Here is an 11399-nt window from a genome sequence, read left to right on the forward strand (position 1 = left end):
CACAGAAATTCATTAGGACCCTTTATTAGTTATTTACTGTGTAATGCTCATTGTATTTCCCAGATGAGAATACATATGGTTTTAGGACTGGTCTGCCTCCACTGAGATAACTCAAAAAGTATTTAACAAATCTCAAACTTTACAAACATACTGTCTGGGTGATGATCTGGAAGTGTCAAATTTTGAGACAGATCACATAAAAGTTGAAGCAGGGCTGCAGAAAGTAGTGCAGCCTCAGACACTTATCCCATCAGTGCAATAGCTCAGAAAGTATGGTGTGGAAGGAGTAAGGATTAGATGGGAGAGGAGTGACAGGGCCATCCAGGGAATACATTGTTGTCATTTTGACAGCATCTAGGTTGTAGTTTTAGAGCCTATGCTCCACTAAATGGTTTTCGGAATTCTGTGAATACTGGAATATATTTCAGCGTACCAGCTGATCAGTACATGTCAGCCCGCACGAATTCACCTGGAGCCCTTTGAAAATGTCCTTCAAAGCTCATTTCTTTTGCATCAGCTTTAATATTTTACACCCATATTTTCTGATGACTTTGGGGGGATATGCAATATGTCAGCATATTAAGTCCACCTAGTCCTTTTGTCTTTTTCTATATTTTATTCAATTATTTCTATTTTTCACCCGCATCGCTGTGCCCAGTAGGAATGTGGGATTTGTTCTCATTTCCACACGGCTCAGTGTGAGGAAGATCTCTAGGTGTAAACGCGCACATTCCTTCTCCATCCATCTTATCATCACCTCCCAAAACTTCACTTTGTGGGTGGTAATCGACCTTTCTGCAACATGCTCCCGGTGTCGCTTCCTCCTTCAATCCCACCCTCCATTTCTCACCCCCGTTTTCCTCCCTTCCCTGTCGCGCAGGAGCTGCTCTTCAGCGTGTGTGCCCTGAACGTCATCTCCACCATCGTCTGCGCCCTGGCCACGGCCATGTGCTGCATGCAGATGGTGTCTGCTGATGTTCTGCAGATGGTGAGTTCGCTCCCCACAGGAGAAGCCTGCAGGAGCCCCTCCTGGCCATCTCAGTCCCATTCGGTTTGATACGGGAAAAATTCACGTTGCGGTATTTTTGCTAGCAATATTTCAATATTTATAAAACAAAAAGAGAGTTGAAAATTTACCCAAAATAAACTCCAAAGAGACCTAGTTAGTATCTACCAATAAAATCTGTCATATAAGCTTGTTCTGTTGCTGAGAGTTATGCCAACAGACACAAAGCAATGCCCACAAATGACCACTTATTGTTAGATTTTTCTCCTCCTCGCTCATTTTTCTTGAATTGTTTATAAACGTGCCACACTGTCTGAGTGGATGGACGGATGGGTCTGGTTAGCTAATTAGGACTCTCTACTCCTTTTCCAGAAACTAGAGAGGATCCTAAAATAGTTTTTTTTTTCATCCAGAATGGTTTGTTCATCTCGGAAGAGAGTTTATCCTTGAACCAACCTTTCAACCTGTTCCTCCACATCACAGAAAGAGCATACACTCCTGAGCGGAAGGCTGGTCACTCTGTGTCCTTGTCTAGGTTTTAGAGCTTTATGTCATGCACTCGTATGTCCAGCCTAGTGACACATTAACTACTCCACACTCGCCATATCAAATAAATAAGAGAATATTATTCTGTATCAAATAAAGAGGAACTCTTATTAAGAAACACCTACTTAATACATCTACCAAATTTTGCCAGAGAGAGCTTTTGATTAGAAGGTAATAACGTTCCGTGAGTGTAAAGTTTTAATAGAGTTTACGAGTAGCAGCGGCTCTGTAAATGGCATCATATATGCCTGGAGGCTGTGAATTAACAATATACCTCTGGTATATGTTAAACACTAAATGTTTCGCAAGCTCTAGTACTTTAGACTGTCTAGAGATGCAGGTTTCTGTTGGTGTGAGATCTATTCATCTCTTTCTATGTGGTCTGAACATCAAGCACTTTGACTCCTGATGAACAGAGAAAAGTGAGAAATGTGACATTGCAGGTTCAAAGCTGTGGTGTGTAGCATTGCCCTCCCCTGCACCTTCCAGCATAAACATATTTTGTTCTGCCATTGTCACTGACGTCCCATTCTGCTGTTTCCTGTAACTGTCTTCCTTTCGCATGTAATCCACAGATCATGCTGGTTTCTTGTGTTTGTTTTGATCCTCTTTCCCCTCAATCTTCAAAGACCTCCTTTTAAAACCTTTTTGACACATGTGCCTGTGTGTGTATCTGTGTGTGTGTATCTGTGTGTGTGTGTGTGTGTGTGTGTGTATATGTGTGCATGTTTGTGTGTGTATGTGGATGTGTGTGTAAGTGTGTGCATGTATATATGTGTGTGCGTGTATGTGGGCGTGTGTGTGTCTGTGCGTGCATGTGTGTGTGTAAGTGCGTGCATGGATGTATGTGTGTGTGTGTATGTGCGTGAGTGTATGTTTGTGTGGGTGTGTGTATGTGTGCATGTGTGTACATGAGTGTTTGTGTATGTGTGTGTGTGTACGTGTGTGTGTGTTTGTGTGTGTTCGCGAGCGGGTATACAGTAACTATCCTTATGGGGACCGGTTTCCTGGTCCCCATAAGGGAAAACTCTATTTTATAAAAATCAGTGACTGCTATGAAAAAACTAAAAATGCACAAACTCTTGTATTTTGCTTGGTTACTTATTGTTATGGTTAGGGCAGGGTGGGGGTTAAGGTTGTCATAGTTAGCGTTAGCATTTTTCCCCATAGAAGTTGTGGTAGAAAAATTTTTAATATAACTATAATAATAAAACTAGAATAAAAGAAAACTAGAATAAAAGTTGAACCTCTCAGTTTGATGAGGTAAATCTCTTTTATTCTAGCAATCCAGCAAAGTTCTCCCGTCACACTCTGGCACTTGGTACCAAGTCACCCGGAGCAGACAGAGCAACCAGCTGATAAACCATAACTCCCAATTCCCAATAAGGACTTTTAAATCCTGATTGGTCACGAAACACCAACAAACCGAGCTCAAACGTATAACAAACACCATTCTCCTGCTCTATTGGTTTACCTTGGTGGCAAGGTAAAATCCACCCATCTAGCTCAGTTTACCGGAATCTGTCTCGGCTTCTAGACTCTACTTGAGATATGTATATAGATATTGACCATATGACATTGAATCACTATTAATGTTTGGGTGTTCTATTGATTAATGATTAACATATTGACGTCCTGGGGCGGCATGGTGGTGCAGTGGTTAGCACTGTTGCCTCACATCTCTGGGACCCGGGTTCGAGTCTCCGCCTGGGTCACATGTGTGCGGAGTTTGCATGTTCTCCCCATGTCGCCGTGGGGTTTCCTCCGGGTACTCCGGTTTCCCCCCACAGTCCAAAAACATGCTGAGGCTAATTGGAGTCGCTAAATTGCCCATAGGTGTGAATGTGTGAGTGGATGGTGTGTGAGTGTGCCCTGCGATGGGCTGGCCCCCCATCCTGGGTTGTTCCCTGCCTCGTGCCCATTGCTTCCGGGATAGGCTCCGGACCCCCCGCGACCCAATAGGATAAGCGGTTTGGGAAATGGATGGATGGATGGATATTGACGTCCTTGTCATTGAATCACTGCAAATACATGATTAACATATGATTAGTATGATTAACATAATTACTTATACATTTGCACTACCACATAACTTACTATAAATTGTCTGCCACAACTATTTTAAAAAGCTATAACTCGCTGTGCACCAGTTGGGGCAGCTTCGATTCTCTTCCTGCAAGTGGTTTCTCCCTCCCCCCTTTGTTCCACTGTCTGCCTCTCCAAGGTCCGAGCTTTCCTCAGGGTCTGCGGAACTTACTGCAGGCAGCTATCGCGAAGCGAGGTTACACAGTATTTAAAACAATCTCTTCTTGCCTAGGGCCTAAGACATAACAGACCCAATATGCCAACCTCCCGGGCCTACCAATGTCCAATTTTACTTCCACAAAGTGAATGAGCAGGCCCCATAAGGATAGGTATACCCGACGTGTGTGTGTGTGTGTGTGTGTGTGTGTGTGTGTGTGTGTGTGTGTGTGTGTAGACGGTCAGTGGTGGGTGATCTTGACATTATTCTTGAGCCCCGGGGAAACACCACTGTGGTTTTGTTGTGAGTTTGCAGAAATTATCGCTTCTCCGGCGCTGCCGCGGTTCAGAGCTGCCAGGTTAGGGGATCACTGTAATTAAGCTGATTTCTGCGATTAGACATGATTAGAGTGTCTCCGTGGTAACACCTGCACCCCCATCCTCCCCCTGTTTCAGTTCATGCCACACAGACGAGCCATGAGCACCGACTGCCTGCCCCCACACAGCTCTCTGCTGCACCAGGCGCTCGACTTTGATGAGTTCATCCCACCCATCCCTCCGCCACCCTACTACCCCCCTGAGTACACCTGCACCCCTGGCATGGACACGCAGAGGTATGGTGCCACACACTCTCCCTCTCCCACACTCTCTTGCCCAGTACCTTACCGTTCTATATTTGGGAACACTTTGTTAAAAAGTAATGAGTTCTCCTGCCTTCAGGCTGTGAAGTGTCGTTCTCTGCGGCGAGTCGGGTTTGGCACGTGTGACCCCCCCCCTGCCGCTCCGCGGGTCACTCGCCGCAGTCACACACCTGATTATGTGTGCCCATCTTGCCGCACACCGTGATTTACGCGCAGAAGAGTCTGATTGAAGTCTGCACAGCAGCTGAGAGGTGGGGCACCCCAGCTAGCGATGGCAGCGTAACAGACAGGCGGAGAACAATTGTTTTGGTTCTGACATACAGAACAGAAAAAGGGTTTTGTCACAGAGAACACAGTGTTACAGTACAACCGTTGTGTGACCGTTTTGAAAACCTGTTGTGCCGCAGGCTCTGGTTTACAGACTTCCTGATGACATATGGGAGCAATCCCCATTTTATAAGGCTTAGAGCTGGGGGTTTATAATAAAAGGATTTTTCAGTCATCCGCCGTCACCAGACTTGGCTGGAGGAGTAGAAATACCGCAGGTTGGCGAAGTTTCAGCCTGGTGCCAGCACACACCTGGGGTCTTAACGAGAGACCGGCACAGGTCTCCTCATCATTCTGCTTGAATTAGCATTGGAATGTCAGAGGCCTGTTCATCCTGGCTGAGACCTTTACTTATGAGCTGCCTCCCTTGTGATTTATCTCGGAAATATTAAAAGTGCCCCAAAAACAATCATCCTTCTTTTAAATTCATTCAAATTATTATTATTGCTACAAATTGATTTAGAACTTTTATTTTATTTTATTTTATTTGCACTTTTTAGTAAACTTTTTCAGTTTACTCGCTTGTATAGCTGAGGCATTTCCAAAGGGCTGAGGGCAGGAGATCCACCGCAGCAGTCCTGGGAATTGCGAGCTGTTGTTCCTTAACCGCTATGCCACCTGCTGTCCGTAATGCAAGCCGACAGCTTCATTGCCTTGACTGCATGTGTGTGACAGGGGGCTGCACCTGGACTTCCCTCACTCACCCTTCAGCACCATCTACGGGATGCCCATCAATAGCCCTGGGATGCTGTATCCTTGCGAGTTGCCCCCACCCTATGAGGCTGTGGTGGGCCAGACCCCTGCCAGCCAGGTGAGCCTGCATGCTGCCCAAATGCTCCTTACATGTTTATCTGTTTTTCAGTCTGTTTGGAAACCTACAGGTGGCCCCAATCGCTTAAAAAACGAGGAAGGAATCCTGTTTAGCAGACAGCCCAAGTTTCCAAAGTGTCTGTATGTGTAGTTTACAAATTCCAAGGAGGTCTGAGATTTGAGGGAGGCAGATTTCCCGCTACACTGCCGTTGCTGAAATTACCTTCACTGCAAACTCATTTCTCCTATTCTTTCCAGATCCACCTACACCTGTGTTTTTTAACCATGTGCATTAAAACAAAATCACCTTCTGTTTGGCTGTTCTGATTCGCTCAGTGGCCTTTAAAACAGTAAATGAGAAACTGTCCTTATTGAGGACCTCTGCTGTTTTCTGCCACAATAAAAACCCATGGATAATGTGTCTGACGCGGGGTAGTGTGCTGTGCCTTCCTCACACGCTGCAAGATCTATAAATATTAATAAAAACTCTTTTTTCAGGCTATAACCCCCAAGGTCCACAATGTATGTGCAGGAAGTGGCTTCAGTGTGACTCGTGTAATAACTAGCACTGTGAAATCACGGTAAAACAGCACTGTTGTCAAACAGGGGCACCTTGCTGCTAGATTTCCTAGTCATGAGGTTGAATACCGGACATTACTAGAGAATTACGTCTGTTTTTTTCGCTGGTCAGCAGGGTGGTTATAATTGGCTGATGTAGGCAGTGTGTTTCTGTGAGCTGGCTATCTGACCTCACAGAGGGCCGCCCTTCACACTGCTTGTGCTGACAGAGCCTGCTTGCTAACGATCTCCAAGCTCTTACCCCTCTCAGACACAGATACGCATCGCTACACTGATAAACCAGCAGCGCCGCACAGGCGAGATCACTGCCGTGAAACTTATATTAATCTTACCGAATTTCCAGGAAAATTTGTGTAACTTGATTCCCAGGAGAATCCTGGGTGTTCCAGGGAAATTTGGGCTGTCCGATTTATTACAAAAATGAGCTTGGCATGTTTATTTTAGAAAAACAAATGTCATAGGAAACTTTACATAAGACTCAACCAGTTTGTCACATGTAATGTGTATGCAAGGACACAATCCAGTGACAAAAGTGTGAGTAGCAGGGGGTAACTTCATGTGTCTGTGTATGTGTCCGTGTCTGTCTGTGTGTCTGTCTGTCTGTCTGTGTACTGTGTGTGTCTGTGCCTGTGTGTATGTGTGTGCAGGTCACCACCAGCCTAGAGCAGCAGGCCACTGAGTCAAGCCTCTGTGAGAGAAACACAACGGCTGGCTTCAGCACGCAGGGTGAGTGTGTCTCCATGGCACAGTCCCTATAAGCCCCTCCCCCCAGCATGCAGGGTGAGTGTGTCTCCACGGCACAGTCCCTATAAGCCCCTCCCCCCAGCATGCAGGGTGAGTGTGTCTCCACGGCACAGTCCCCATAAGCCCCTCCCCCCAGCACGCAGGGTGAGTGTGTCTCCATGGCACAGTCCCTATAAGCCCCTCCCCCCAGCATGCAGGGTGAGTGTGTCTCCACGGCACAGTCCCCATAAGCCCCTCCCCCCAGCACGCAGGGTGAGTGTGTCTCCATGGCACAGTCCCTATAAGCCCCTCCCCCCAGCATGCAGGGTGAGTGTGTCTCCACGGCACAGTCCCCATAAGCCCCTCCCCCCAGCACGCAGGGTGAGTGTGTCTCCACGGCACAGTCCCCATAAGCCCCTCCCCCCAGCACGCAGGGTGAGTGTGTCTCCCCGGCACAGTCCCTATAAGCCCCTCCCCCCAGCATGCAGGGTGAGTGTGTCTCCACGGCACAGTCCCTATAAGCCCCTCCCCCCAGCGCGAAGGGTGAGGGTGTCCTGGCAGGATGCCCTCATAGCCTCCATGCTCACCAGCATCACCTGCATGAGGCCCTTATCAGCCTGGCCAGGAGAGCCCTGAGGACCAGAGGCCCAGTTGTACCGCAAGCAGAGCTCAGTTTCACCCGAATTTGTTCTGACTCATCCTTAAAACTCCAGTGACCCGGAAAAAAATGGGAGTTTAAACTTAAGCACAATACCACCTCTGCCTTAAAATAATATGTATGTGTGCCAATACTGTGCCCTGACCGCTGTGTGCCCTGACTGCTCTCCCCTGACCGCTATGTGCCCTGTCTGCTCTCCCCTGACCGCTATGTGCCCTGACTGCTCTCCCCTGACCGCTATGTGCCCTGACTGCTCTCCCCTGACCGCTATGTGCCCTGTCTGCTCTCCCCTGACCGCTATGTGCCCTGACTGCTCTCCCCTGACCGCTGTGCCCTGACTGCAGTGTCCTGACCGCCGTATCCTGACCACTGTGTGCCCTGACCTCTGTGTGCCCTGACCTCTGTGTGCCCTGACCTTTGTGTGCCCTGACCGCTGTGCCCTGACCATGATACCCTGACCGCTGTGCTTTGAATTCTGTGTCCTGACCATAATACCATGACCGCTGTGTCCTGGCCTTTATGTTTTCTGACCACTGCGCCTTGACCGCTGTGTCCTGACCATGATACCCTGACCGCTGTGCTTTGAATGCTGTGTCCTGATCATGATACCCTGACCGCTGTGTCCTGACCTTTATGTTCCCTGACCACTGCGCCCTGACCTGCAGCCTCAGTGGACAGCGCCTCCCTCCTAGTGTCAGAGGTGGCGGACATGCCATATCGCAGCTGCTCCTCGGAGGACCTGGGCTCCCTGCGCTCTGCCTCCGACTCCTCCCCCTACAGTGCCACACGCATCGTGCCCACCGACGGCAGCTGCACGAGCCTCGAGCACAGCGCGCGCTGTGCACTGCGCCACCCTGCCCCCGCCCCCTCCGACAGTGGCCGAGGCGAGTCCTCCCACCCCCAGGACTCTGCTGCTGGCTGTGCCCATGAGCGCTCACACGACTGGTCGCCCGAGAATGTCAGCATGCTAGGACGGGAGGAGCTGCTGGGAACCACACCCACTCGGCCCCAAGGCAAAGCCAGTAGGGTGCTAGCTCTGTCTCTGCCCCCACCCCCCACCTCTGCCTCTGCTTCTGCTGCCCCGGTTGCTGCCAGCTCTGCCCCAAGTCCCTCTGCCTGTCCCTCCCCGATCACCCAGCCCTGTGGCCATAAGCTCTGCTTTGGTGTATGGTCACCCATGCAGCCCCCCTCAGGCTCCGTCCCCAGAAGCTCCTCCCCCTCTGATCGACCCCGCCCCCGTCGCTCAGCCAGGCACTACCAGAGGCTGCCCTGCATCGTGCGCTCCACCAGCGACCCCATCTCCTGTACGTCCACCACAGGAAGTGAGTGTGCCCTGTGCTGAATGTGTGTCTGGGATGAGCCAGCCACCTCCTCCTTTAAAGTAGAAGGTCATAGTTTGCAAGACGGACACTCAGAGCCTCTATTTTTAACAGCAACTCTTTGCGCTTGTTACTGGTGCAGACTGTATTCAGTTCATAGGCTAAGAGTTTACAGCTACATATTTTTCTGTTAAGCTTGTGCCAGTATCTGTCTCAGCTTTTTAATATATGGCCTCATTGTTTGCTCCTGTTATCTCTCCAAAGGCAGCAGCTGTAATTCTGCTCCCGCTAGTTTCCAGCCCATTGACAGCTCTCCACAGACCTCACCTGAGCCAGGTAACACTCAGATGCTCCTCCCTTTGGCACGGGTGACTTCCCGAACCCAGGGTCTCACAAAGGGCAACATCCCTTATCTGAGAAATGAAATGAACGCGTATGTCTGCTTCCAGCAGCCTGCTCTGAGCACACAGCAGTGGTGGTCTCCTACCAGGACGCAGCCAGGCACGGCCCCCTGGGCCACTGGAGGCGACGGGAGGCCGGCAGGGTGGACATCCGGCTTCGACCCCTGACCACGGGGGCCCCTCCCAAGGACCGGCCGCACTCGCTGGCCGACTTCCAGACCTACAGGGACACCAAGATGCTGGTGGCCAGGTTTCTGGAGCATTCCAGCTGCAGCCTCCCACCAGAAGTGCAGCAGGTGGTCGACAGCATCAAGTTCGTCATCAGGTCTGAGGAGAGGCACATGGAAGAAGCCATGATCAACGCCGACGTCATCGGCCGGGTGAGGCAGCAGGCGAGTGCCACACTGCACGTCTGGCTGCGGAGCAGAAGACCAACTGACAGCCTGTTCATTATCTCCCCAGGCGATGAGACAAACGCACAGAGGCTCTCGGGGGCCCCGGAAGCGGCACTGCGACGATCTGCACCTGCACAGCTGTGGCGCATTGAGCTCGCCATCCCTGCTGCGGTACCGTCCAGGCCCCCGGGCCCAGGCCCGGACCCCTACTGCCACACCACCATCTGACCGCTCTCAGCGGCCTGTCAGCGTGTGTCGAGAGACCATCCTCTGACCCGCCGCCAGTCACAGATCAACCCCCCCAGCAAAAAAAAACAAACATACAATCTGACGGTGTGCGACGACCGGCCCCCTCCTCGGCTGCGCAGACGACTGCTCTCCGGAGATGGAGACAAGCGAGTGGCGAACAACAGATAATCTACCGGCCATAAACACAAGGGGCACGGTGCCATTACTACTCTAACTAAGTACACAGAAAATAACAAGATCAAGGAACTTTTTAAGCTAACCTAACAGGGAAGCCGTAGAATTTTATATATAAAAAATAATTTAAAAAAGAAAAAAAAAATCATTTTTTACTCATCTGTGAATGTGATGATCCTTAACAAAAGGGATGTGGCCCAGTTCCTTCTGCGATGTAAAAGTCCAGTTTGCAGACTGGTGCCACCAAACGTGTTATTTATTTTAACCACAGTGTGTTGCAGTTCTTAATCAGTGTTACAATAAAAGATGTTTTTACCTCTTCGTGTGGCTCTAATCTATATTTCTCTGCACAAAAAATGGCATGTTGCAATTAGAAAATACATTTTATTGGAGTTTTGTAAATAAGCACATTTCAGGTATTTTTGAAATAAGATACATCATTGTTCTTTTGTTCCACTTACTCGAGGGCCTGGAGTCCAGTGAAAGGATCACAGCAGTGACATCCAGAGCTGACACTGGCAAACTGCGGGGCAGGAATGAGGTATTGCGTGTTGTGCAGCAGAAAAGGAAAGAATATGTGGCTGCAGAAGAAACTTGTGCAAACAGTAACTCTAAAAGTATTTGATGGATCTTTGGACGAGGAAGAGTCATCTTGGTATTGCTGTCAGTGAACTTTTCCTAAGCTCTTCGTAAGTCTTTCCATTCTTGATTTGAGGCATCAAAGACATCTTCCAGACCTCAGAGGAGAGAAGCCTTTCACGATCCTGGCAGTGCACCTTTTTGTGAAACGGCCCTACTGAAGGGCCAAGGATATTCCCACGAGTGCTCAGCTGTGCGGGTAACTCTCTGTGTGGTCTTCTTTGCAGCTGATTCCAAACCAGGCAGTGTTGTTACCTTCTAGTATGCTTTGGACAGCCATGTGGTAAAAGGGCTTAAGGACACTTAGTGAAACTCTGAATATCTTCAGTGGTCCAGAGGTGATGGAGGAACAGCTTAGCCGTCCTCACCACGGTATCGGTATGTCTGGCCCATGTTAGTTCAGACCTGATGTAGATTCCCCGGTATTTGTATGGGAGGAATAGGGGTTAGATGGGGGGTGGGGGGCAGCTGGAGAATACACTGTTGTGCTTTTTACAATATCCAGGGTGTGATGCCGAGATCAAACACTCTGCCAGCAAAGACACAGATTAATGAAGCAGTCTTGAAAACTCACCAAATGCAAGTTCAAGGTTGTATGTCATGATTTGTGGCCATTTTTTAAATGTTTCCATATTGTTGTACAGTTCTTTATGTAGTTGAACCTGATTTGCAATCATACAGGTCAAGGAAT

At 49.2% G+C, this 11399-nt stretch overlaps 1 protein-coding gene across 3 annotated transcripts in view; it reads left to right on the plus strand.

Moving 5' to 3' along the window:
- LOC125706308 (protein FAM189A1-like) overlaps nucleotides 1-10379 on the plus strand; it is a 74888-nt gene extending 64509 nt beyond the window's left edge. For 2 of the 3 annotated variants that reach the window (XM_048972946.1, XM_048972948.1), the window contains 8 exons: nucleotides 881-988; nucleotides 4250-4407; nucleotides 5437-5572; nucleotides 6798-6876; nucleotides 8197-8853; nucleotides 9115-9186; nucleotides 9300-9631; nucleotides 9714-10379. In XM_048972946.1, coding sequence (XP_048828903.1) covers nucleotides 881-988; nucleotides 4250-4407; nucleotides 5437-5572; nucleotides 6798-6876; nucleotides 8197-8853; nucleotides 9115-9186; nucleotides 9300-9631; nucleotides 9714-9920 — 1749 coding nt within the window. In that variant the 3' untranslated portion in view covers nucleotides 9921-10379. The remainder of the gene's footprint in view (nucleotides 1-880; nucleotides 989-4249; nucleotides 4408-5436; nucleotides 5573-6797; nucleotides 6877-8196; nucleotides 8854-9114; nucleotides 9187-9299; nucleotides 9632-9713) is intronic. The other variant, XM_048972947.1, reaches the window with a different exon arrangement.
- The last annotated feature ends 1020 nt before the right edge of the window (nucleotides 10380-11399 follow it).

This window comes from Brienomyrus brachyistius, chromosome 13 (assembly GCF_023856365.1).
Source record: "Brienomyrus brachyistius isolate T26 chromosome 13, BBRACH_0.4, whole genome shotgun sequence".
Taxonomy (NCBI): domain Eukaryota; kingdom Metazoa; phylum Chordata; class Actinopteri; order Osteoglossiformes; family Mormyridae; genus Brienomyrus; species Brienomyrus brachyistius.